Source organism: Zea mays, chromosome 2 (assembly GCF_902167145.1).
Source record: "Zea mays cultivar B73 chromosome 2, Zm-B73-REFERENCE-NAM-5.0, whole genome shotgun sequence".
Lineage (NCBI taxonomy): Eukaryota > Viridiplantae > Streptophyta > Magnoliopsida > Poales > Poaceae > Zea > Zea mays.
This window is the reverse complement of record NC_050097.1, coordinates 229256370-229283146: the sequence shown is the minus strand read 5'-3', so window position 1 is coordinate 229283146 and position 26777 is coordinate 229256370. Positions and strand designations below refer to the sequence as shown.

Sequence of the window (26777 nt, the reverse complement as noted above, 5' to 3'; positions counted from 1 at the left end):
TCTCCATCAGCTAGGGGCACCAAGATAGGCGCCTTTGTGAGGAGCGCCTTCAGGTTCCCGAGAGCTTCCTCGGCCTCAGGGGTCCAAGCGAAACACTCGGCCTTCCTCAAGAGGCGGTACAGAGGCAGACCTCTTTCGCCGAGGCGTGAGATGAAGCGGCTCAGGGCCGCAAGACATCCCATGACCCTCTGTATGCCTTTTAAGTCCTTGATGGGCCCCATGCTGGTGATGGCTGCGATCTTCTCTGGGTTGGCTTCGATGCCTCGTTCGGAGACGATGAACCCCAAGAGCATGCCTCGGGGCACCCCGAAGACACACTTCTCGGGATTGAGCTTGACGCCTTCCGCCTTGAGACATCGGAATGTCACTTCAAGGTCGGAGAGGAGGTCGGAAGCCTTCCTCGTCTTGACTACGATGTCATCGACGTAGGCCCCGACTGTGCGACCGATGTGTTCGCTGAACACATGGTTCATGCACCGCTGGTACGTCGCGCCCGCATTCCTCAAACCGAACGACATGGTGACATAGCAGTACATGCCGAAGGACGTGATGAAAGAAGTCGCGAGCTGGTCCGACTCTTTCATCCGGATTTGGTGATACCCTGAGTAGGCATCGAGGAAGGACAGGGTTTCGCACCCAGCAGTAGAATCCACGATTTGATCGATGCGAGGGAGAGGGTAGGGAACCTTCGGACATGCTTTGTTGAGACCAGTGTAGTCCACACACATCCGCCATTTCCCCCCTTTCTTTCTCACAAGCACAGGGTTGGCAAGCCATTCGGGATGGAATACCTCTTTGATGAACCCTGCTGTCATTAGCTTGTGGATCTCCTCGCCTATCACTCTGCGCTTCTCCTCGTCGAATCGGCGCAGAGGCTGCCTGACGGGTCGGGCTCCAGCCCGAATATCCAGCGAGTGCTCGGCGACATCCCTCGGTATGCCGGGCATGTCCGAGGGACTCCACGCAAAGACGTCGGCGTTTGCGCGGAGAAAGTCGACGAGCACTGCTTCCTATTTGGGGTCGAGCCCGGAACCGATACGGATCTGCTTGGAGGTGTCGCCACTGGGGTCGAGAGGGACGGCCTTAACCGTCTCTGCTGGCTCGAAGTTGCCGGCATGACGCTTCACGTCTGGCACCTCTTGGAGAGGTTCTCCAGGTCGGCGATGAGGGCCTCGGACTCGGCGAGGGCCTCGGCGTACTCCACGCACTCCACGTCGCATTCGAACGTGTGTTTGTACGTGGGGCCGACGGTGATGACCCCGTTGGGGCCCGGCATCTTGAGCTTCAGGTAGGTGTAGTTGGGGACGGCCATGAACTTCGCGTAGCATGGCCTCCCCAGTACCGCGTGGTAGGTTCCTCGGAACCCGACCACCTCGAACGTCAAAGTCTCCCTTCGGAAGTTGGAGGGCGTTCCGAAGCAGACGGGAAGGTCGAGTCGTCCGAGGGGCTGGACGCGCTTCCCAGGAATGATCCCGTGGAAGGGCGCAGCGCCTGCTCGGACGGAGGACAGATCGACGCGCAGGAGCCTGAGGGTCTCGGCATAGATGATGTTGAGGCAGCTGCCCCCGTACATCAGGACCTTGGTGAGCCTGACGTCGCCGACGATGGGGTCGACGACGAGCGGGTATTCCCCCGGGCTCGGCACGTGGTCGGGGTGGTCAGCTTGGTCGAAGGTGATGGGCTTGTCGGACCAGTCTAGGTAGACTGGCGCCGCCACCTTCACCGAGCAGACCTCCCGGCGCTCTTGCTTGCGATGCCGAGCCGAGGCATTCGCCGCATGCCCACCGTAGATCATGAAGCAGTCGCGGACCTCGGGGAACTCTCCTGCTTGGTGATCTTCCTTTTTGTCGTCGTCGTGGGCCCTGCCACCCTCCGCGGGTGGCCCGGTCCTGTGGAAGTGGCGCCGAAGCATGACGCACTCCTCGAGGGTGTGCTTGACGGGCCCCTGATGATAGGGGCACGGCTCCTTGAGCATCTTGTCGAAGAGGTTAGCACCTCCGGGGGGCTTCCGAGGGTTCTTGTACTCGGCGGCGGCGACAAGGTCCGCGTCGGCGGCGTCGCGTTTCGCTTGCGACTTCTTCTTGCCTTTCTTCTTGGCGCCGCGCGGAGTAGACGCCTCGGGAGCCTCTTCCGATGGGCGGCCCTGGGGCTGCTTGTCCTTTCGGAAGATAGCCTCAACCGCCTCCTGGCCAGAGGCGAACTTGGTGGCGATGTCCATCAGCTCGCTCGCCCTGGTGGGGGTCTTGCGACCCAACTTACTCACCAGGTCGCGGCAGGTGGTGCCGGCAAGGAACACGCCCATGACATCCGAGTCGGTGATGTTGGGCAGCTCGGTGCGCTGCTTCGAGAATCGCCGGATGTAGTCCCGAAGAGACTCTCCCGGCTGTTGCCGGCAGCTTCGGAGGTCCCAGGAATTTCCGGGGCGCACGTACGTGCCCTGGAAATTGCCGGCGAAGGCTTGGACCAAGTCATCCCAGTTGGAGATCTGCCCCGGAGGCAGGTGCTCCAACCAGGCGCGAGCAGTGTCGGAGAGGAACAGGGGAGGTTGCGGATGATGAGGTTGTCGTCGTCCGTTCCACCCAGTTGGCAGGCCAGGCGGTAGTCTGTGAGCCACAGTTCCGGTCTCGTTTCCCCCGAGTACTTTGTGATAGTAGTTGGGGGTCGGAACCGGGTCGGGAACGGCGCCCGTCGGACGGCCCGACTGAAGGCCTGCGGACCGAGTGGTTCGGGCGAGGGACTCCGATCCTCCCCGCTGTCGTAGCGTCCCCCACGCCTGGGGTGGTAGCCTCGGCGCACCCTTTCGTCGAGGTGGGCCCGACGGTCGCGACGATGGTGCTCGTTGCCGAGGTGGCCCGGGGCCGCAGGCGCGGTGTTGCGCGTGCGCCCGGTGTAGACCGAGGCTTCCCGCATGAATCGGGAAGTCGCGGCATGAGGTTCCGAGGGGTATCCCTGCCTTCGGGAGGCAGAGCTCTCGGCCCGTCGGACCGCAGCGCCTTCCAGGAGATTCTTGAGCTCTCCCTGGATTCGCCGACCCTCGATGGTTGATGGCTCCGGCATCGCGCGGAGGAGCATCGCTGCGGCTGCCGGGTTCTGACCGACCCCGCTGGATGCGGGTGGCGGCCTGACCCTGATGTCGTTGGCGACGCGGTGCTGGAAACCCTGGGGCAAGTGACGTATTTCTCCGGCCGGGGGTTGGCCCACCCATACCTGCCCGACGTCCCGGCGGATCGACTCAAGCGCTCCTGCTCCCTCGTCGAGCCTGGCCTGCGCCCCGCGGACTTGCTCGAGCTGTGGGTCGTGACCCCCCGCCGGAACGGGGACCACAACTAGCTCCCGCGGGATGTCAGCGCGTGGCACCGGCCTAGGGAGATCACCGTCCTCCGGCATGCCGAGATGGTTGCCTTCGGAGGGATCCCCTAGCTCGACGTGGAAACATTCGCGGCTTGGGCCGCAGTCCTCGTCGCCAAGGCTGCGGCTACCATCGGAACAGTCGGAGAGGCAGTAGTCACATGCGGTCATAAAGTCCCGCATGGCACTGGGGTTGCCAAATCCAGAGAAATCCCAACAGATGCTGGGATCGTCATCTTCCTCGGACCCAGAGGGCCCGTAGGTCGAGACGTCCGTCAATCGGTCCCAAGGCGACCGCATACGAAACCCCAGAGGGGTTGCACTCGCCTCAACGAGAGCGCCCGCCAAAGCGAGGTCGCTAGGCGGGTTGAGGCCGAGTCGAAATGACGTAAGATGGGAATCAATCAGTACCTTTTGGTCGACGAGGAGCGACATAGTCACGTCAGGGACTGATTGCGCCGTCGTCTTAGGTACGAGGGCGACGTCCTGCAAGCCCTCCGCGAGCGCGCCGGCGTCGTCCACTTGCTCGGGATTGGTGTGTCGCGGTGGGACGGCGCTCGCCTTCGTCTCTAACGCGAGGTCGACGCCCGACGCGCCCCCCGTTGGGGCGCTGGGGACGTCGATTCGCTCGACAGCCGATGAAGCGCGGCCTCCCGCTTGGCCTTGGTTGCCTCGCCTCCTCCTCCGTTGGCGGGGGAGAGGACGGGGCGAGCTCGAATGTTGTTCTTCCACCACGCGGGGAAGATGTCGTCGATTCCGCCGCCGGCGGGCGGGTTGTCGGCCGCCATTGTCGTTGTCGCGCGGCGGTGGAAGGAGTATCATGTCGTAGCTGTCGTCGAAGGACATGAACTCAAGACTCCCGAAACGGAGCATCGTCCCGGGCCGGAGAGGTTGCTGGAGACTGCCCATCTGGAGCTTGACGGGAAGCTGTTCGTTAGCACGCAGCAGACCCCTACCTGGCGCGCCAACTGTCGGCGTCTCGAGACCGGGGGGTCCCTAAGCCGACGAGTGAGTGTGCCGCGTGCCCCAGCCCAGATGGGTCGAGCGCGTGGGCGAGCGCGAAGGGGGGAAGCGAGGTGGTCGGAGACGGGCGTGAGAGAGGTGGAAATCCCGCGGCCTTCGTGTTCGTCCCGCGCCCAGGTCGGGTGCGCTTGCAGTAGGGGGTTACAAGCGTCCACGCGGGTGAGGGAAGCGAGCGGCCCCAAGAGAGCGCCTGTCCCGTCCTCGTCCCCGCGTGGCCAACCTTCTCTAAGAAGGCCCTGGTCCTTCCTTTTATAGGCGCAAGGAGAGGATCCAGGTGTACAATGGGGATGTAGCAGAGTGCTACGTGTCTAGCGGAGGGAGAGAGCGCCCTAAGTACATGCCAATGTGGCAGCCGGAGAGATCTTGGCACCCTGCTAGTGTGATGTCGTGGCTGTCGGAGGAGCAATGGAGCCTGGCGGAGGGACAGCTGTCGGAGCGGTCGAGTCCTTGCTGACGTCCCCCCTACTTCCGTAAGGGAGCTGAGAGCCGCCGTCGTCACAGGGCTTGCGGGGCGCCATCATTGCCTATCTGGCGGAGCTAGCCAGATGGGACACCGGTCTTGTTCTCTGTGGCCCGAGTCGGCTCGGGGTAGGGTGATGATGGCGCTTCCTGTTGACGTGGCGGGCCTGTGCCCTAGGTCGGGCGACGTGGAGGTTCCTCCGAAGCCGAGGTCGAGTCTGTCTTCCATGGCCGAGGCCGAGCCCGAGCCCCTGGGTCGGGCGAGGCGGAGGTCGTTCGGCAGAGGCCAGGGCGGAGTCCGAGCCCTGGGGTCGGGCGAAGCGGAGTTCGTCTTCTTCTGGGGCTGAGCCCGAGTCCGAGCCCTGGGTCGGGCGGAGCGGAGTTCGCCGTCTTCCGGGGCTTAGCCCGAGTCCGAGCCCTAGGTCGGGCGGAGCGGAGTTCGCCGTCTTCCGGGGCTTAGCTCGAGTCCGAGCCCTGGGTCGGGCGGAGCGGAGTTCGCCGTCTTCCGGGGCTTAGCCCGAGTCCGAGCCCTGGGTCGGGCGGAGCGGAGTTCGCCGTCTTCCGGGGCTTAGCCTGAGTCCGAGCCCTGGTTCGGGCGGAGCGGAGTTCACCGTCTTCCGGGGCTTAGCCCGAGTCCGAGCCCTGGGTCGGGCGGAGCGGAGTTTCCTATGGCGCCTTTGGCAGGGCCTGACTGCCTGTCAGTCTCACTCTGTCAAGTGGCACTGCAGTCGGAGTGGCGCAGGCGGCGCTGTCCTTCTGTCAGACCGGTCAGTGGAGCGGCGAAGTGACGGCGGTCACTTCGGCTCTGCCGGGGGGCGCGCGTCAGGATAAAGGTGTCAGGCTACCTTTGCGTTAAATGCTCCTGCGACTCGGTCGGTCGGCGCGGCGATTTAGTCAGGGTTGCTTCTTAGCGAAGGCAAGGCCTCGGGCGAGCCGGAGATGTGTCCGCCGTTAAAGGGGGGCCTCGGGCGAGACGGAAATCCCTCGGGGTCGGCTGCCCTTGCCCGAGGCTAGGCTCGGGCGAGGCGTGATCGAGTCGCTCGTATGGACTGATCCCTGACTTAATCGCACCCATCAGGCCTTTGCAGTTTTATGCTGATGGGGGTTACCAGCTGAGAATTATGCGTCTTAAGGGTACCCCTAATTATGGTCCCCGACAGGATTATTTGTAAAAAGAGGACGCGTGACGACCGTTGAAACTGGTGCTTGCTTTAAGTATAGTATAGAAATATATTATTTATAGTACAGTTTTTACAACTAGCATACTCTAAAAAGATGCATAACTCATTTAAAATTGATTATTCTATTGATTTCTAATTACTTAGTACTTTGGGTCCTTATACCTTTTTGATACGGCGGGAGGAAGAGACTAGCTTTGATGGATCACGACTTATGTAGGTATGAAAACATTACAGAAAATGTCGTACGGATCGACACAATATACTAGATAAACCCACCGTATGTATTATATCATATCCGCGAGAAAACAACTAAGGGTTTGTTCGTTTTGCTCTCAATCCATATAAATTGGACGGGATTATGTGGGTTTGAATCTATAGCAAGTCAAAGTTTTTCATATTTTTTTTCAATCCTATCCAATCTATGTTAAATAGAAATAACCGAACAAAGCTTAATAGAATCAAATACAGGAAAATATGACGATTATGGGAACGAAAATAGGGGAAGCTTTTTTCCTCACCGTTTTTATGGATCTCGTTTCTTACCGGAAAAAAATGTTGGTATTCCTGTGTATACTTGCTTATATCTAGGGATGGCAATGGTTCGGATTCGGATCGGGTGCAAAAAAACCTGCCCGCAACTGCATCCCGTAAAGTCTACCTAAACACGCTATTGATTGTACCCACTATAGATGGCCAATAAGCACGAGGCCCGCGAGCCCGACACGAAGCCCGCTGTTTGGGCCCGGTCCGAGCCCGGCATGAATAAGCGGCCGGGCTCGGACAGGAAACTAGGCACGGTGGGCTAGCCCGGCACGCCCCGTTTAACTCTAAGACTGTTAAGCCCGCTTTTTTACACTAAAATGTGCTTACCGGCCCGCATAGCCCGCTTTTCGACCCGCTTTTTTCGTGCTAAACGGGCCGGGCCGGGCCGTTTAGGCCTGCTGCGGACCTGGCTCAGATAGAAAATTGAGCCCGCGTGCTTAGACGACCCGGCTTGGTTTTCTAACTGTGCCTGGCGGGCCGGGCGGCCTGTTTGGCCATCTCTAGTACCCACAAGTGCATTTCCACACCCGCACCTGAACCTGTCCGGTTTCAAGTGAGTTTCATGTCACCCGTGGGTTTTTACTCAGTGTATACTGTTAAATAATAATTCACCTATAAGCAATTAAGTACCAATAATAATTGTTATATCTACTGATTTTAAGCCTTCATATGTTGAACAGCAACAAAACATTTCATAATCATTAGCCAAGTTATTTATTCAAAAAATTTACTATTGTTTCTTAATTAATTTTGCGTAAAATAAAGAATGAATCAAATTTCGGATCAAGTGCAAGTCGTCCGCGAATTGAAATAGAAACCTGCACCCACACTTGCGAAACTTTGGCCATGCAGGTTAAATTGTCATCCCTAGTAGAAGCCACCCATTTTGTGCTATTGGAAGACTGAATTAGATATTATTCTAGCTTGTTGTCATATATGGTTGGGTATAAGTTTGTGGCTAGAATTTGTGATATTGAATTGGTATGACATTTATCAAACTGTTACGTTGCAAACTTGTTCTTAAACAGCAAAACTGATATGTGATTTGAATTGGTAATTTAGTAGTTAACATGTTGTGAAACCAAATAGTACTTAAAAGTGTAATGGTTTTAGTGGAGTATTGAACAATCATGGTATCGATGTAAGGACCATGTGAAAACCATGATATTTAAATACCATGGTTTTTCATACTCTGCTAGCAAAACATCCAAACGTGCCTTAGTCCTCTTTCCCTGTCCTTGGAGATTTTTTGTGATTGTGATACTCTCTTCCATTGGTACTCTGCAGCGAGACCTCGCTATATTGGCACTTTTGAAAGACTTCACTCGCTAGATTGGTATAGTTTTTTGTTTAAGCCATTACTAAGTGTGCGTGCTATTTGATCTTTGCACGACCTGACACTTCTGTTGATAGTCACCTGGAGGGGTGAATAGGTGATACATGAAAATTCATAACTTAAAACAAACTTGGACCCAAATTAGTGGTTAGCTCAAAGGCAAGATCCAAGAGAGTAAAAGAACTAAGAGAAGTTCTTGCACTTGATGTCCAACTTGATTGCAGAATTAGTTCAAGGACAAAAATTCAAGTGAAGATCAAGAACTTAGAGAGAAAGACTAAATCACAGAAAAATAAAGCAAACAAGACATGATGATTTTTACCGTGGTTCAACAAAGCCTCAAATGATTGCCTAAATCCACGTTATGGTATCCTAAAGGACGAGGGCTACACTCAACTCTTCTCAAGTGATCTAAAGATCAACTTGAGGCCACAAATCTTCTTTATAGTATCTCCTCGCAAGGATGTCCACAAATTGGAGTCTCTTGTAGTCATACACAATTTAATGGGAGTTAGAACTCCAATGAACAACAAGAGGGAGAAGTAGAACACACACAAGAGCAAAAGAACACCACCAAAGAACAAGAACACATGTGCACGTAGTAGCACAACTCTATCTCACGAGAATAAGCACTTGGATCACTTCAGCATGTTTCTCTAATGTGTAGGGATGATGTACTAGCTCTTGAGTGAATTGGTGTGGGGAGGAGGCTGGTTAGGGGGGCTATTTTTAGCCCCAAACCCCCAACTAGTCGTTGGTGAAATTTTTCTCATATCTCCTCTCGGCTAGTGCACCAGACCAGTATGGTGCACCAGACCAGTATGGTGCACCACTGAACTGAGAACAGTAGTAGCCTCCCCAAGATCCTAATTAGTGCTTTCCCAATCCAGTCAACATTGAACCGGTTCGATGAACCACTGGACCGCCACGTGTCAAGTAGCCATTAGAGCCCGAAGTAGCTATTGAACCTTCGAGGTCCGATGCACCACCGGACTAGGCCAGTGTGCTAGAGGCTTTCGATTTCTTCTTTAGCCCTCTCTAGAAAAGTGGTCTGGCACACCATCATATTGGTCCAGTGCGCCAGTGCGAACACAAGGTTGACTTGTCCCTTGTGGTTCAGGTTGATGATGAGTGATTATCAATGGGTAGCACTCTAGGGTAGTCAGTGGACTGACCAGAGTGTGAGATTATGCTTGTGCAACCATGTCAGTCGGCTTGTGGTGTGCAGATGTGGATCATAGGGACAGTGGTCGACGACTGAGGCATGCGGGCTCATGCTGATGGACCGAGAGTGGTGAAGGACGAGTGTTGGGTCTTCACTAACAGACCGGAGCAACCGGATGACTAGCCATGGTGGCTTACACCTAGGACACACACTCGTGCGAGGACATGGTGGAAGAGCATGGATGTCATCAGATTTACTTATAGTGGGTTCGAGTGCAGTGGGGAGAAGATTCATCAGGTTGTATTCCCTCTGTCGAATGAGCTTCTGATTTCGATTGACCTTGAAATCAGCCAAGAACAACTCATCGAGTTCAGATTTTCCTAGCATCTTCCAGCCTCTGATATTCTTCAATCGATAGGTCGTCCGTAGTTGGTTTGATGATATTGCTTGGGGAGAGATCGGAGTTATCCCTTGGACCAGTCATATGGGGCCGATCTAATAGATCCAACCTTAGTTTCCCCAGCAGAGTCGCCAAAAAATGTGTTGACACTGATCTGGGCACCAATCGCTAGGAGTTGTTCTGCTTGGCGAGCTCTCTGTGGCAGCGCGGATGGTCCGCGGCCTAGGCCAAAATGGTCCACGACCTGGTGGCAGAGCGGGTTTCCCTACACACATGCAGGCCGTCTAGACACCAGGCATGGACCATCTGGCTTGGCACAGGGAAACCCGCTCCTTCTGCCAGGTCGCAGACTGTCCGGCCCTAGGCCGCGAACCGTCCGTGTCGCCGTAGAGAGTCCGCCAAGTGGAATAACTCCAAATGATTGGCGCCTAGATCCGTGCCGACACTATGAATTGGCTAGTCTTGGAAGCTTCTATGACTTAAACAAACTTGAATAGAGCATGTCTACCAAGTCTAAGTCATAGTTTCATACCTTGAGCTCAAGTTCTCTCCTTAAGTCATGTTTCTTCTCAAAACAAGTCCAATATGACACTTTTGCTAGAAACTAAGTTAGAGAGCAAACCAAAGTGCCGAAAACCTTCTAATAGGTGTATGCAACTTATTCAAAGGTTCAAATCTTACTGTTTACCCTTTCACAAAAAGTTGCACTTCCTCGCTTTGTTTGAGCTGATTTGAACTTCAATTCCTTCAATTTGCAATCGATTGAACCTATGCTCATAGACTTACCAACTAATTAGTCCAATGTGTTGTGTTGAACATTAATCACCAAAACAATATGGAAATGGTTTTTTTGCCCATTTACCTTTCATCTCACCATCGAAGTGAGATGGTTTACCAAGATGGATGGAAAGTAATTGAGCATTTGAATTTCTAGGAATGTGAGAATAATTAAAAGACATTTCATAATAATTTTGTTTAACCGTCTTTTAGCGATGCTTAGGGGAGGACTCTTCCTTGTTTAACGTGGACGATGATGTAGAAAAATTTGTCTCATAGTAGATGATCTTCTTGATAGTCATCTAGAGGGGGGGTGAATAGGTGACACCTGAAAATTTACAAGTTAAAACAAACTTGGACCCAAATTAGTGGTTAGCTCAAAGCCGAGATCCAAGAGAGAAGTGAGAGAAGTTCTTGCACTTGATGCCCAACTTAATTGCAGAATTAGTTCAAGGGCAAAATTCAAGTGAAGATCAAGAACTTAAGAGAGGAAGACTAAATCATAGAAAAATGAAGCACACAAGACACGACAATTTTTACCGTGGTTCAGCCAAGCCTCAAATGATTGCCTACATCCATGTTGTGGTGTTCCAAAGAACGAGGGTTGCATTCAATACTTCTCAAGTGCTCCAAAGGTCAACTTGAGGCCATAGATCTTCCTTATAGTATCTCTTCGCAAGGATCTCTACGAATAAAAGTCTCTTGCAGTTGTACACAAGTTAACGGGAGTTATAACTCCAATGAATATTAAGAGGGAGAAGTAAAACACACATAAGAGCAAAAGAACACCACCAAATAACGAGAACACAAGCGCACGTAGCAGCACAGCTCTATCTCATGAGAATAAGTGCTTGGATCACTTCGGCGTGTTTGTCTAATGCATAGGAATGATGTACTAGCTCTTGAGTCACTTGGTGTGGAGAGGAGGCTGGTTAAGGGATATTTATAACCCAAAACCCATAACTAGTGGTTGTTGGAATTCTACTCAGATATCCTCTTGGCTGGCGCACTGGACCGGAAACAATGGCAGCCTCCCTAGGATCCTGATTGGTGCTTTCCAAATCCAGTCGGCACCAGACCGATCCGGTCAACCATCGAACTGCCACATGTCAAGTAGCCATTGGAGATGCACATTGGAGCCCGAAGTATTTGTTGAATAGTCGAGGTCTGGTGTAGCACCAAACGAGGCTGGTGTGCCAGAGGCTTTCAGTTTCTTCTTTGTCCTCTCTGGAAAAGTGGTCTGGCGCACCACCAGACTGGTCTAGTGCGTCAGGCCACTTAGACCCTTCTGTAATGCACTCTGCTAAAGTGGTCTGGTGCACCACTGGACAGGGCTGGTGTGCTAGGCCACAGAAGCCCTTATAAAGGGAACTCTAGACAAACGGTCTGGTACACCATTGGACCGGTCCAGTGAGCCAGAGAACAACATAGTTTTTTCTCTTTTGATCAAAACTTCTCCAGATCAAGTTTGTTGATCTTGCAGGCTTTACTATGATTAGACAAACACATTTAGAGTTTGGTCAACTTGTCTAAGTCACATATTCATACCTTTAGATCATCTTCTTTGTATAAGTCCCGTTTCAGCTCAAAACAACTCCAAAATGGCACTTTCACTAAAAGCTGAGTTAGCGAGCAAACCAAAGTGCCAAAACCTACCAAAAGGTGTACACGACATATTCAAAGGTTCAAACTTCATTATTTTTTCATTTTCAAAATGTTGCACTTTCTAGCCTTGTTTGAGCTCAGTTGGACTTGGATGCTTCAATTTGCACTTGAGTGAACCTGCGCCCATACACTTAGCCAACTAGTTAGCCCAATATGTTGCGTTGGTCATTAATCACCAATACATTATTAAAATGGATTATTTTCTCATTTCCTTTTCATCTACCTTCCCTTCATCCTCTTTAGTCGTGCTTGTGAGCCTTTCCCTCACTATGCTTTGACCCTCTCAGATCCCAACGTCGTTGCCATTGTTGTCTCAGCTCCTGCGTGGCATCTTCTCGATGCCCCTTTCCTTAGAATTACCACACCACATCTGCCCCACGCCCCATTCCTCGGGAGTCCCTCGCTTGTTTTGCCCAACGCTCTCGCACCGCATCTACATCTGCCCGACACCCTTTTCCTCGAGGTCTGTCAGTTGTTCTACCCGACATCGCGTTCCTAGGTGCCCCGTGCCGCTTGTTCCTGATGCCCCCATCCCTAGAGCCCTTTGTCAAAGTGTCCCCCTACCTAGCCCTGTCCCTGAGTGGCGTCCATGACACTCTCGTGTTGTGGCACTCTCTAGCAGTAGCCGAACTGTCCGGCCTTAGAGGCCGAACCGTCTGGCCTCAGGGGCCGGAGTGTCCGCTATAGGAGCTGAGCCCTACGACTCTTCCTGTTCTACCTCGGACCGTCAGCTGGCCGGATTGTCCGCGACCTGCGGTATGCTCTCTTTGGATGTACTCATTATTTAACCTTTACATGGGATTTAGCTGATTCTGCATCGGCTCTAGCATTACAGGAATGAAGCCTTTCCTATCTAAACTTATGAATTTATAATCTGAAAAATCAACTCCTGTGAGACATGTGCCAGTCTCATACGTCCAAAGTATAGGGGCATCGGCCACGACAATGCAAGCTGATACATCAGCATGTACTTGTTCTATATCATTACCTATCCATTGCAACATCATTTGATGTAAAGTAGAAGGTCCATATTGATTTGCATGGATCCAATCTCTACTTAAGATTAGATTATAACTTCCTTCTATGTCGGCGACGAAGAAAGCAACAGCATGGGTCTTGGTCGTGATGGTTAACTCAATGAACGTGACTCCATTGGCTTTAATCGAATTGTCGATCCCAACACCACTGAGCATCATGTTAGTCTTTACTAGTTCATCATCCTGCTTCTCTAATTTTTTGTACAATTAGTGAGACATTAATTCATGGTCACCCACCATCTACCAACATCTTAGCAATCAGTATTCCATCGATATGACCGCACAAAGAGCAGCTTTAAGTGGTTGAATGATTATTTTGGCTTAGTGAAGGTGGCCTCTTTAGGACCAAAATCAAATTGAGAAACGACAGGTTCATCATCACCGATAATAGTGCAATTGACTGAGAACATAATCACATTTACATCCACACCTGGTGCTCTGGCGAGGCTCCATAGTCGACCAAATCCTCTCCTTGTAGGTCATCCTCCTCGACTTTATCTTCCTCCATAGGTGTTGGTGCATCGTCAGAGGCATTCTAGCAAGGCGTGGACGGTCTGGACTCGAAAGTCAGACGATCTAGGATCAATCTGGATAGTCTGGCTTTAGTCACCGTACCTACAGGGAACTATGCAGTTGTTGTTTTGTCTTCTATTTTTGTGGCCATTTGATTTGCTTCAATGGCCTTTGGTCTCCACCTCTTTTGTGGTGGGTACTGTGGACATTAAATATTTTTCTCCCTCTTTTTCCTTGCTCTCTTTTGCTCTCGGGCTCTGCAACTTGCGCTTTTGAGACCGTGTCAGTCCTAATGGGCACCATCGGGGCATGGAGTGTTTCAGGTCGACTGCTTTGCTAGTTGTTCCCATGTCTTCTTCCTAACCTGTCTTGGCCGATTTACTAAAAATCATCGGTCCTTCATTGTTCCCCTGTATGATGACATCTGTTGCGCCTATTTCGATTATGTCTCCTCTTGTCGTTCTTTTGGTGGCTATAGACATTTCCTCTCTATGCTCCCCTGCAGGATTGGTCAGCCTTTGCGGCCGAGTAGTCTGGCAATCTTGTTGGACCTGTGCCTGGTGACTTGATTGAGGTGCACTCAATTAGTCTTGTACTGGAGGTGCCAACCTATCAAATACATAAGTTTGGGGTGCCCCCCGAGCGAGGTATTGTGGCATCCTGTATGGATATGGTGGCATACCCCACATTTGATTTGGGATATAAGGTGGCGTTAGGTATGCATATTGATATGGCACAGGTGGGTATGGTGGTGGAGGTGTCCATGTAGGTACATTAGGTCTTAGATGAATATGGTGATGTGTTGTCTCCTCTGATTGGTGAGATGACCCAATCAGTCTTACCTATTATCGCTCCTGGGTAGGTGAGCGAGGTCGCTTTGCTGGCCAGTCGCTTGGGCTGGCCTTTTTTTTCACATATTTAGATAGTAACTGATCAAAGGTCGGGCCTGTTTTGACTAGTCAACCAGATGCCTTAAATGTGTTTGTCTTCCACGTACCTATTTCTAGTCATCGAGGTTTGAATATATGTGGTCGTCGCTGCTGCTAAGCACTGCCAGACCGTCCGCCTGACCTACCGGACTGTCCGACGGTGTCCCGAACAGTCCGTGTCTGCGCGTTGGACCGTCCGTAGTGTGTAGAATAGGGGCCCACGCCTGGCCGCCTGCCTATACCCGCCCAGTGTTGGAGGTCGTGATGTTGATCTTTAATGTCTCCCCTCCATCAGGGGTCTTTTCTATCACCACTTTCTGCAAGAAATTTTGGCATTTTCATCGGCCTGTCGTGCATCGCCGATGATGATCTCCTTGCCCTTGCCCTTATCGGTTGCGCTAGGACGAACCAAAACTTTTTTATAATCAAAGTTGATCATATTCATTGGAAAGGGCTTTATGTCCACTAGTATTTCTTGAAATTACAATGGACCCTCGTTAATGGCCGATTGAATATGCCGTCGAAATACATTACAATCATTAGTGGCATGAGAAAATGAATTGTGCCACTTGCAATAAGCGCGACGCTTGAGTTCGCCGACAGATGGAATAATATGTTTTGTTTTAATGTTGTCGTTTTTAGTAATTCATCAAATATTTTATCACATTTGCCAACATTAAATGTAAATTTAACCTCTTCTTGTCATTTCTTTTGAACCGGCTGCAAAGAGGAACAAACTGAAGATTTGGCCTGCTTTGGCCAAACCATCTTAGCAGCATACACTTCTGTTGATTCATCGTCCGAGCTACTCTGGTAGGGATGGCAACGGGGAATTCCCTGTCGGGTTTTAACTTCCATCCCCGTCCACGTGACAAAAAAATTTCCCCACGGGATCCCCACGAACGCTTGCAAGGCATATTTCTTCCCCATCCAATCCCTGTCGAGAATCCCCGTCCCCGCTTAAATTATAATTAGATCGTACTTCATTTATTATTAATGTAAAATATTGTCACTTATACACATTATTAGCTGTAAAAATCATTATGTGTACATCAAAATGAACACATTTGTATAACAGATGATCTCTTGACAAGGTAATTATTTATTTTTATCATTAACTATTACATGAAAACATCGTCACATGTAAATTTAACGGGTCCCCATGGGGAATGGGGATGGACATTGCTTCCCCACCCCTGTCCCCGTCTACCCGTCGGGGAGACTTTTTCCCCGTTTACATCCCCATAGGGGAAGAAACTTCCCCTTTCCCATCCCCTAATAGAGAAATTCCCCATGGGGAATCGGGGATCGGGTCCCCATTGCCATCTTTATACTTTGGTCACATTCTATCACATGGACGTTGTGACGAACCGTTTTAGCAATGTCTTTGCTTCGACTTCCACAAGCCAAAGCCCTCTAATGTAACTGAGTTAGCGTGAAAAAATGAATGCCTTCTAATCTTTCTTTAAATAGTAACGCATTCCATTAAATGCTAGTCTTGTTAATTGTTTTTCTGCCAGGTGAATTTGAAAACATCGGTTTCTTGTGTCCTAGAACCTCCGAATGTAGTCATTAACCGATTCATCCTTTCCTTGTCGCAGAGCCACTAAATCCACCAGATCTAACTCATAATCGCTGGAGAAAAAATGATCATGAAAATTTTGTTCTAAATCCCCCGCGAAAAAATAGAGTCAGGAGGCAGTGTGGCATACCATGGGAATGCAGTCCCTGTTATGGACAATGAAAATAAACGAACGTGAAACGCCTCTGTGTCAATTGTGCTAAGAACTGGCCTATGTGTTCGTGTGTGCTTTTGCTTTAGTTAACCAAAAAAATTGCAAATTTGGGTCTCCTAGTTCCCTGAGGGTACGAGTGATAGTCAAATCGGCTACCATAGGGTCTCCGATATCACTGTCCCCCAGGGATCATGCTAACTCCGAGCTTATCTCGAAACGCCCTCACTATCTCCTCCCTTACTATGTAAATGGCGGCCGATGGTAGTCCACCGGCCCTCTAGTCCAACATAGGTGTGGGTGTTTGGATATTATGTTGTCTCCCTGCCCACTAGCTTGGATTTTGTGGGACATTAATGCTTGCTCTATGCGGCTCGTATGGCTGGTTGTCCCTTTTCGACCTTCTAGAGGGGACCGAAAAGTACTCACCCCCACATGTCTGGGATGTGATATTATGGTGTTGGGGCACTGCAGGGTGCAGCGGGAGGTTTGGCTGACAAATGTGTAGTCGGGTAATAATAATTATCATTAGGTTCTATGTACTTTGCGCGGACCGTCCAGTCAAATACGTGGATCGTCTAGCTGCGTGCGCATACTGTCCGACCGCATGGTCGGATCGTCCAGTAATGTATTCGGACTGTCCGGCGCTATGCGCGGACGATCAGAATTGTTCATTTAGGGTCTAGGTGGGACATGGCGGCTTAGGGCGCATCTCATTAATTTGGTTCTAAAAATGGGGCAGACCACCATTAGCCTGGACGGTCCGCACTCACATGCGGACGGTCCGGTCATGCACAGATCGATGGGTTTACTCTCGATTTGCATAGGAGACTGTAGTTGTCCAGGATATGTGTCTATCAGCATCCCATAACGGGGTTGTGATTGGTCATGTCAATTTGTAGCTGATGAATCGTGTGTGTTTTCCCCGGTTTCAACCTCGTGCGAAGGAAAATTTACGGCAACAGATTTATCAAATGCGCATGCTAGCCTCTTATAATCGTTTTGCGTACCCCCTATGATCTATTGCATTTGGTCTCGCTGCTCATCTATGTAAGCTCTAAGAGATTGAATTTCATTTGTCTCGCTTACCTTGGGGGTAGCTGTAGCAGGTCGGAGTGATTCATGTCCACTTTAAAGTTGCCCGCTGCCGGACGACCTTGTGATTCATGTCCACTTTAAAGTTGGCCAGAAATTTCGCATGCACTTTCTTGATCAGCTGCTCCTTGTGTTCCTCGAACTCCTGCTGATCTTCAGCCGGTAGAGTTTCCATAGTCGGCTCGATGATGTTGTTGGGAGAGACGTCAGAACTATCTTTTGAACCAACCATTGAGGGTCGATCTGATAGCTCTTCACGTGATTTCCCCAGCGGAGTCACCAAAAAGTGTGTTGGCGCCAATCTGGACGTCATTCACTACAATGTGTACTGGTGGCGGTGCTCATGGGCGAGGGTCGGACGGTCCACAACCTAGCGCAGAGGCTAGAGTTTCTGCCGACGAGCCGGACGGTCCGCGCCTGATGGAAGGACGGTCCGTGCGTGCTCAGAGGCGACGAAGTTCACCAACAGTACCTGGATCTCGCTCCCGAAAGGGACCCGTCAGGGAGGAGAGATCCTAGGGTTTGTCTTGGGATCGGTAGGCCACCTAAGACGCCTCTAAACGACGTAGAGCAGGAGAGAGGTGAAGATTAGAGGGAGAATGTTATGTTATTGTATACTTCTAGGGCAAAATGTAAAGAACGGAAGATATATTGATTGTTTGATCGATTGTTGGTGATTGCAATCGGCCGTGCCCTGTATTATATATAGGGAGTGGTCTGGACCCATTCCTAGGCGTCTCCCAACAGTAACCGCTGGTTTAGAGGGATACACTCGCGCGAAAAAGAGATTAGTTACGCCTGATTCGATCTATTCGCGGACCATCTGCGCCTATGGGCGGACCGGACCATCCAGTCCTTAGGGCCGGACCGTTCGACCGTGACCGGTGCCACAAATGGTTCTCAACAAATACACTACCGGTTCCTAAACTTACAATGTTGTATCATCTCGGCCTAGGTTTCTAAACTTATGAAGTTGTATCATCTCGATTCCTAAACTCTCAACGTGCACATTCTAGTTGTCATACTTGTATGATTATATCATCTGGATCCATATACTTGTTTTTTGTGTCATCACAGGTCCAAATAATTTGGACCTTTGATAACATAAACAAACAAGTTTAGAGACTCAAATGACACAATCATACTATAAGAACTGAAATGTACATGTTAAATAAATATTCTGGGATCGAAATGATACAACTTTAAAAGTTTAAAAATCTAGATATTACAATTTCAAGGATCTAGATATATACTTCAAAAGTTTAGGAACCAAATACAACAATACAAGTTGAGGGGTAGTCTACTTTTTTTCGGCTTCAGAGGAAGCAATCGTCGGATAAGATTCCTCCTCTTGTCCTCATTTCTATTCCCAGTTTCCCACCCTCCAGACCCACAACACCAAACGCCACCTGTAAAATCCTCACGCCACATCTTCAGCCACAGGCGCGCGATATCCCCGCTCAAAAAAGCCATGTCAATGGCGGCAGCCGCCGCCCCCGCCGCGGCATCATCCACGCTGCTGCGGGCAAGCAACTTCTCTATTGCGCGCCCCGTCCCAAGCGGCGTTGTCTGCTGCATCCGCGCCGTCAGTGGGCGGAGAGCATCGGTAGTGCGCGTGGCAGCGGCTGGCGACAGGGCCGCGCCGGCCGGTGCCTTTCCGGCGGCGCTGTTGTTCGATTGCGATGGTGTGCTGGTGGACACTGAGAAGGATGGCCACCGCATCTCCTTCAACGAAACCTTCGCCGAGGTCCAATTCCTTCCATCCGTACTCCCGTTCATCTCCATTTTCTTGATGCAGCTGCTTCCACTATGTTAATCTTTTCTGCGGTACCTATGCTCCTAGTTATTTGAACCCGTGGCTCACGGACCATTCTTTGTTTTTTCAGACAAGTTTCTCCTGCAGCGCAGTTGACCACTAACGACTGACTCATACCATGCCTTTGGAATGCATCTGATGAAATTTTGAAATAATGGTACATTTGTTAGTAATATAGGACCTTGGTTCATCTTCTTTCAACAATGCAGGATTTCAGTTAATTAGTCTTACCTGGTACCGTTGGAAGCTGGCAACTGCATTAATGCTATGAAGCTAATTTTGTTGTAACTAAAAATAAGATGGTTTTTTATAGCAGAAAATGAGTCTTTTCCCTTAAATTTAGGTTGGAAACTCAAATCACTCCCAATCCTGAAGGGGATTTGAGTTTCCAAACTAGCCTATAACGAAAAGGTACAACTAGATATTTATTACAAGCATAAGATGAACTAGAGAAAAAAATAGAAAAGATTGATAGAACCCCTATAGCCTGTGTTCAGTTAACGAGAAGTATTTTTTTCCTTCTACCAAATGAGATGAGGCAAAGAGTAAAGCCATCTCTGTCTTTAAGTTTTGGCATTGTACACTTGCAGCAACCCGCAAAATTAAGCCTATATGTGGGTTCATGGGCTAGCCCACTTGCATCCCTTAATGAGAGATAGGCTTGGTTTATCGAGGACATTTTATAGAAAATACCCTTTGCCTAAGCGGGTAGTGCATTTAAAAAATGCATTACATGGAGGAATCCCTTGCCTTCATGTATTTTCTTCATGCACTTGCCTTGGGCCATATTAGATTATTTATAGTTGGTGTTTTTAATTTTAAAACCATCATTTCACACAAGTCATTGAGACAATACATAGAAGTTAGTTAAAACAGTGAATGGCATAAATAAGCGGCAATTATTCGCACTTCGATGGGCCTGCTTGGATGGATGTATCCTGCATCAAAACTTAAACATGGACATGATCAAAATGCTTATTGACTAATAATGTGGATCAAAAGGCTTATATTGACTAATAATGTGGATCAAAAGGCTTATATTGACTAATAATGTGCTTTAGTGAGAAGGCTTAGTATGTACTAAATATTAATGGATAAAAGGACTAATGTACATTCTTGAGGATCATTGATTAAATATAAGAGATGTCACTACAAGAACTAAGACTAAGAGATGCCACTAAAAGAACTAAATCTACCGATTCTTGTTCTTTCAAAGTGTGTGTGATCAAGTTTGTTGATATTTACAGAGGGAATTAGGTGTCAGCTGGGATGTTGAACTGTATGGAGAATTGCTCAGGATAGGTGGTGGAAAGGAAAGGTCAGTCTCCTTACTCTTCTCATATTATGGTCATTTAGCTTCTTAGTGTCGTAAAAGGGCCTCTATCTGAGTTGGTTAGGTGGTCTGAGTAGCACTCCTCATGTCCTGAGTTCGAATCCCACTGGGAGCGAATTTTAGTCTGAGGTTAAAAAAGGTCACTCGCTTGTTCCCCTGGTTGTGTGCACATGAGATGGACTGACCTATGGAGGGTGGATCCTCGTGTAGGGGCTGGGAGGGTTCAAAGCACGAGTAAAGATCTGGCCTATAGGGGGTGGACCCTCATAGCGAATTTTAGTCTGAGGTTAAAAAAGGTCACTCGCTTGTTCCCCTGGTTGTGTGCACACGAGATGGACTGACCTATGGAGGGTGGATCCTCGTGTAGGGGCTGGGAGGGTTCAAAGCACGAGTAAAGATCTGGCCTATAGGGGGTGGACCCTCATGCTGCACGAGGGCCAAGCTTTTGTGACCTTTCTCGGTTGAGGCTCCGATTGAGCTTCTTCTTAATATAATACCGTGGGGACGGTCTTTCACCTACCGACCGAGTTTTAATTACCTTAGTGTTCACGAGAATCATTTACAGTAAATGTGATACTAAGAAATTAAGGACATAGCACTTCACTTTGGTTATTAGCATCAATGTTTACAAGTCGGGCGACCAGCTGGTCGAGCTAGAGCAGCGACCAGGCGCCTAATCGCGATTAGGGCGACGATTAGGGCGACTAATCAGTCCTGGTCGACCTCTGGTCGTCTGTTAGTCGTCCTATAGATTTATGGACATATGTATATGTATATAACTATATATTAACTATATAAGCACTGCATTTCTGCAATAATATAGTCATAATTAGTAGCAGACTAGCAGTAATGCAGTTACTACTGGGTACTGGCACTGTCGCACTGATGAACTCAGGGTGACTGCTCAAACAGAGGTCTGCAGGTGCACCTTCAGGTGCTAGTGCTACCAGTGGTAATAGAGGGAAGGGAGACTGCGAGATAATCAGAGAAGGGAGAGCAGGTGCTACCTTCAGATGACGAGCTCATCTTGAATTCTTGACTCGGTGACAGACGCCGGAGCACTGGACGCCGGTGGCAGACGCCTGGAGCTGGACGTCGACAGAGACCAGAGAGGACAGAGGAGAGGAGTAGGGTTTACTGGCGGCTGGGAGGGTTTACTGCTGGAGGGGCAGGGAAACATATATGCTACTGTAGATGGGCCAAAAATTAGAGTTAAGCCCAATACCAAAATTGTGACGACAAGAAACGACCAGGACACTTTCGACCGGACGACTAATTGCCCAGGTCGACGACTAGTCGGACGACTTGAAATCCTAATCGCGTCGTCCTCCTAATCGCCCTCTTCCAGGTGACCAGCCCGACTAATCGCGGTTAATCGCGATTAGTCGGACGACTTGTAAACACTGATTAGCATTTCTTCACATCTATTTTGATCACCTATAAGAAGCATGATCTAGTAAGAAGACAAAACACTACAATCATTACCTCTAAATTTGAATGAAAAAAATCATAAATATAAACTCTCTGCATGACACACATATCCAACAACAACAATCTTTTAGTCCCAAACAAGTCGAATTAAGGATAATCATTAAGTTTATCCACTTGGATAGCTATTTTCGTTCGTTCTTATTGAAGGCCAAATCTTTGAACATATCCCATCCTTTAAAATCTCTTTTTACTGCCTCTTCTCATGTCATGAGACACATATCCAATTGAAAGTTTACTTAGACACATTTATCTGTTTTTAGTCTCATAAGACAGATGTGTATGTTAGCATGCATTGTTCAGGCAATGAATATTCATTTTTATTACTTGTATATTGATTATCAGGCTTTTTAGATATTGCAGATACTCAACTACCATGCTGTAATCAGTCCATGGTTTAAAAAATTTCTGATCATTTTCCATCTCTAGCGTAAATTTAATTAAATATTGCTCCTAGGGACTATTCAGTCCATGTGTTTATTATCAACTGAGAAGAGCAAAACGTAGGTGACTAATTGTTAAATTATCATGAAAGTGTCTCCACAAAATATGAAAAAACTAAAGCTCTAATTTAGCAGTAACTGACAATAATAAAAGATTCCATACAAACACACAAATTTATTCCACCTTTTTATAGACCTAATAGAAAAGTTGATATCAAAAGTTTAATTATCAATTTGTGACTGTTAATAAATATTTTGCTTATAAAAAAGAAGAAAAATAAATTGCAAAAGACAAAGATTTAAATAACATATAGGATGTTTGATTGGCCAATGTGTCATCAAACTAAACGATTAATCATATATTCATATTTCATTTTCACGTCTCCTAGACTTGAAATATTTATGATGTCTTACTCGTTGATTTTTTTATTCAATTGTATTTTTTTTTTCAGGATGACAGCTTACTTCAACCAGACAGGATGGCCGGCTAAAGCACCAAAGACAGATGACAAAAGAAAGGAGTTCATAGCTTCTCTTCACAAGAGGAAAACAGAATTATTCATGGCCCTAATTGAGAAAAAGTTGCTTCCTCTCCGTCCAGGTGTTCAAAGGTCAATATTTGCAACAGCTATTGACCTTACAATTTAACTACAGTTTAAATGAACCTATAAACTGTGACATTCAGAAATATTTCTTGCTGCTTGAAACAAGTGATTTGAAAATTGAAATTCTGCCATACAACATAATGGGGAAATAAAATGTTTATGTCACTCGTAAAACAAAATGATAGTCTTCATGCCAAATGTTTTTTTTGAATTTCGTGTAGTAACACACAGCAGTAACCCAAGAGATACAAAAATGCACACTAGAAATCATGTTCCTCTACCACCTTACAAAATTTGAACTTAAAACTCAAATTGTACGGTAAAACAAACCTTATGAGGGGACATATTGAACAAACTGAAATACTTTGGAGTAAATTGAACTGAAATGTTTTGGGGGGTCAAACACACAAAGTGGACTTTTGGTTATATTAAAATAGCATCTTTTTATCTTATTTGTATTCATTATGAACGATCATGACCAAAAGAATATGAAAGTTAATACTCTTATGATATGATATGGTCAAGGCATTTATACTTTGGGAAACTTTATTTCTCCCTTCAACGATTTACAATCTAATTACACATTCACACTATAAGGGCAAAAGTATAAGAAACGAGGTGAAACTGCTTTGGATCAGTGAAATTATGAACTTAAGAACTTCATTTCTTTTGTTGAAGTCCATGATACATCAACTTGGAAAACACGCCAATGAAACCCAAATCTGAACCAGCTAGCTTCATGAGAACAAAAGCTAAAACCATTAAGCTAGTCGATTACCTGCTAGATTGATTTTTAACTTTACAGGTTAATCGATGAAGCTTTAGGAAAGGCAGTTAAAGTTGCAGTGTGCAGTACATCAAATGAGAAAGCTGTAAGTAATTAAGCATTTTCCACCTGCAAGTGCTTTTACTAGTTATATGCAGTTAGAGTTACTATGGATATCTCCACATCTGGGACATTAGTTTCTGTCAACTTTTATCCTGTGGAAAATAATTGGTTGGTGAAACGTTTGAAGTTATGAAAAATTCATTTGATCAGTTAGCAGGACATCTAACTGAAATAACAAAACTCAAACAATGAAAGGGAAGTGTTGAAATTTAGCTGATGTTTACAACCCAGTACTTCTCATTCTAGATCATTACCTTCCCTTGGCACCAGATCTGTAAATTTCCATATATCATCCATTCATCCCTACTTAGCCAAATCTTTTTGCCAATTTTGCAGTTCAAATGAAACATTTTCTCTAATAATATTTGTTTTTGTCCTGCCAAATAGAAAAATAAGTTGATTTTTTCTAACTTGAATGTTAAATTTAAGAAAATAAATGAGCTATCTAATGTAAATTTAGCAGCATTATAAGATGTCACTATCATTTCTACAATCCAAGATTTATTATTTAGTTATTTTAGGTCACCAGACCAAGATTTACATTCTCTTAACATCCAACTGCCAGTACTTAAGAAACTTATTTTATGCAATTAAAGCAGGGCAAACTATAACTGTTCTTTTTCCTGATTACAGGTTTCAGCAATAGTGTCGTACTTATTGGGGCCTGATAGAGCTGATAAGATTACCATATTTGCTGGAGATGTGGTTCCTCACAAAAAACCTGACCCAGTAAGTTGATTTCACAGTTTAACAAACTCTAAGCATTAATCCATCTTTCCCTGTTGAGTTATGTGCCATCAAAGGGTCCTTATATGGTATCACATTACTGTTAGAGTGGATGCACTAAACAGTTCAAACCAAAAACTAAACTTAAGCTGTTGGAAGAAGCTAGACAATCCACCTATACACTTCAACATCCTCACTCACGCAGCAAGAGAGAAAAACACAAATGTGGAAATAAATGGGTGGATGCACAAATTAAGCCTCTATCAGGATTCAAACTTAGACAATTGGCTCTGATACCATGTTAGAGTAGATGTACATACTAGTTGAACCTAAAAACCTAAGTTGTTGAAAGAAGGTAGACAATCCTCTTATACACTTCAACAATTACGCTATTACGTGGCAACCCAAGATTAGTTATATTTGTTTATGACAGAAATATAACCTTTTCTCATGTAGCCTTTTGACTAACATACAATTTGTTTATTACACCTGGTAAATCCTTTATCTATCAGATATTATGTGCTTTTTTATGATTCTTTTCAGGCAATCTACATATTAGCAGCAACTACACTTGGAGTTGATCCACAAAGGTATTGAAAGATATGTTAGGAACATTTTTTGTACAAATTCTATCTTTTACTTATGCAAATATCATGTCAACGAATAATGTGGTAACTTTTTAGCATTGCTAGCTGCCTAGCTTTGATGTATTTAAACGACTTATAATTAACTTGGTTTTGTTAGGCTATTAGCACAAACTTGCATTATTCTTTGTCAACATATACTTCTACACTTCTTAAATTTGCTCGATGGACTCTAAATGATTAGTAAACGTTAGGATGTTTCCATAATCGTTGATGTCTTTTCGTCTTCTAATAATGCTTCTTTTACATGCAGCTGTGTTGTTATTGAAGACAGTACTATAGGGCTCGCAGCGGCAAAAGCTGCCGGCATGAAGTGTATCGTAACAAAAAGCGGGTACAGATTTTCTTTTTCGGAACACTTAGGGCTTGATTGGGAGCAACCGGAATGGAGGGAATTAAGGGAGCTATAATCACCTGCTATTCAAAATTGAATAGCAAGGGATTATAGCCCCCTCAATTATCTTTATTCCACTTGCTCCCAAACAAGCCCTTAGACTTTGTTCAGTCATTTCCATTCCATAGGGGTTGGGGAGGATTAGGAGGAATATTAACTGCTAGGAATTTAAACCGACTTAGGACTTGTTCGTTTGTGTGAGCTTGCATTCGGAATCATTCCAGCTAATCAAATTTTATACAAATTAAAGAAGCAATCCAGCTAGGAATCATACTAGCCAACTAATCCGTATGAATCGAACGGGGCCTCAATCCGGTCCAATCCTCATGGATGGAGATTAAAACAAACAGCCCCTTAACAGGCATAATTTATAACTTGACAATAATTGGTTGACCTTTCTAATTAGGGTTAGTTTGGGAACTCCATTTTTCCAAGCAATTCCTATTTTCCAAAGAACTCCATTTTTCTAATCTGACTAGTTATGAGATGAAATGTCAAATTCACGTACCATTTGTATACACAACATGCTCAACTAGAGGTGTAACGGATATAATTTTCTCGCACGCAATGCGTTGCACATTAGATATCTAATCTGACGGGTGTAAAGAGTTTTTTTTTGGCTAGATATTTGAGTCAATATCATCCACATGTCAGTTTATTTATAAAAATTTATATTCTTTATTTTTCCTATTTCAGAGAAGTCTTATATTTATCTAAACTATCATTTTACTCACTTCTGTGTTACGATATTTTTATGACCGATGTTGCTGATTGTCCGGATTATAGTTTTGGTGCTCATTTTATAACCAGATCTACCGTAAATATGTTTCCAGCTACACTGCAGAAGAGGACTTCGAGACAGCAGATGCAGTGTTCGATTGCATTGGTGACCCGCCAGAAGTGCGCTTCGATTTGGATTTCTGCGCCAAGTTGCTCAAGAAACAATATGTGAGCTGAAAGGGGGCTAGTGCAAGTGATATACCAAGTACGAGGTTCCTGAATATGGAGAAAGAGTCCATGGCATGCCAATGTTGGTTCTTCAAGCCATGACCTGATACTAGGACTTGGAAGTCCACGTTCTACCCAATAGTAACTTATAGAATGACATTCACTACTGCCCACCCAGTTGGCAGTTGCAAATGTGTTAGTCATTCAACAAATTGGAAACCACTCGAATAAGGGATCACCAAGTCCAAACTCTTCAGTCAAAGCAATAACAATTGAGGTTACGAGTC

General features: G+C 47.0%; 1 protein-coding gene across 1 annotated transcript; it reads left to right on the top strand.

Annotated features, from left to right (window-relative positions):
* Positions 1–18583: 18583 nt before the first annotated feature.
* On the top strand, positions 18584–26777 carry LOC100193468 (uncharacterized). Its single transcript, NM_001138584.1, has 8 exons — positions 18584–18951; positions 20268–20338; positions 22737–22895; positions 23695–23761; positions 24412–24507; positions 25048–25094; positions 25402–25482; positions 26376–26777. Exons 1-8 carry the CDS (start codon positions 18676–18678, stop codon positions 26497–26499), a joined length of 921 nt encoding a protein of 306 aa, NP_001132056.1. The 5' UTR covers positions 18584–18675; the 3' UTR covers positions 26500–26777.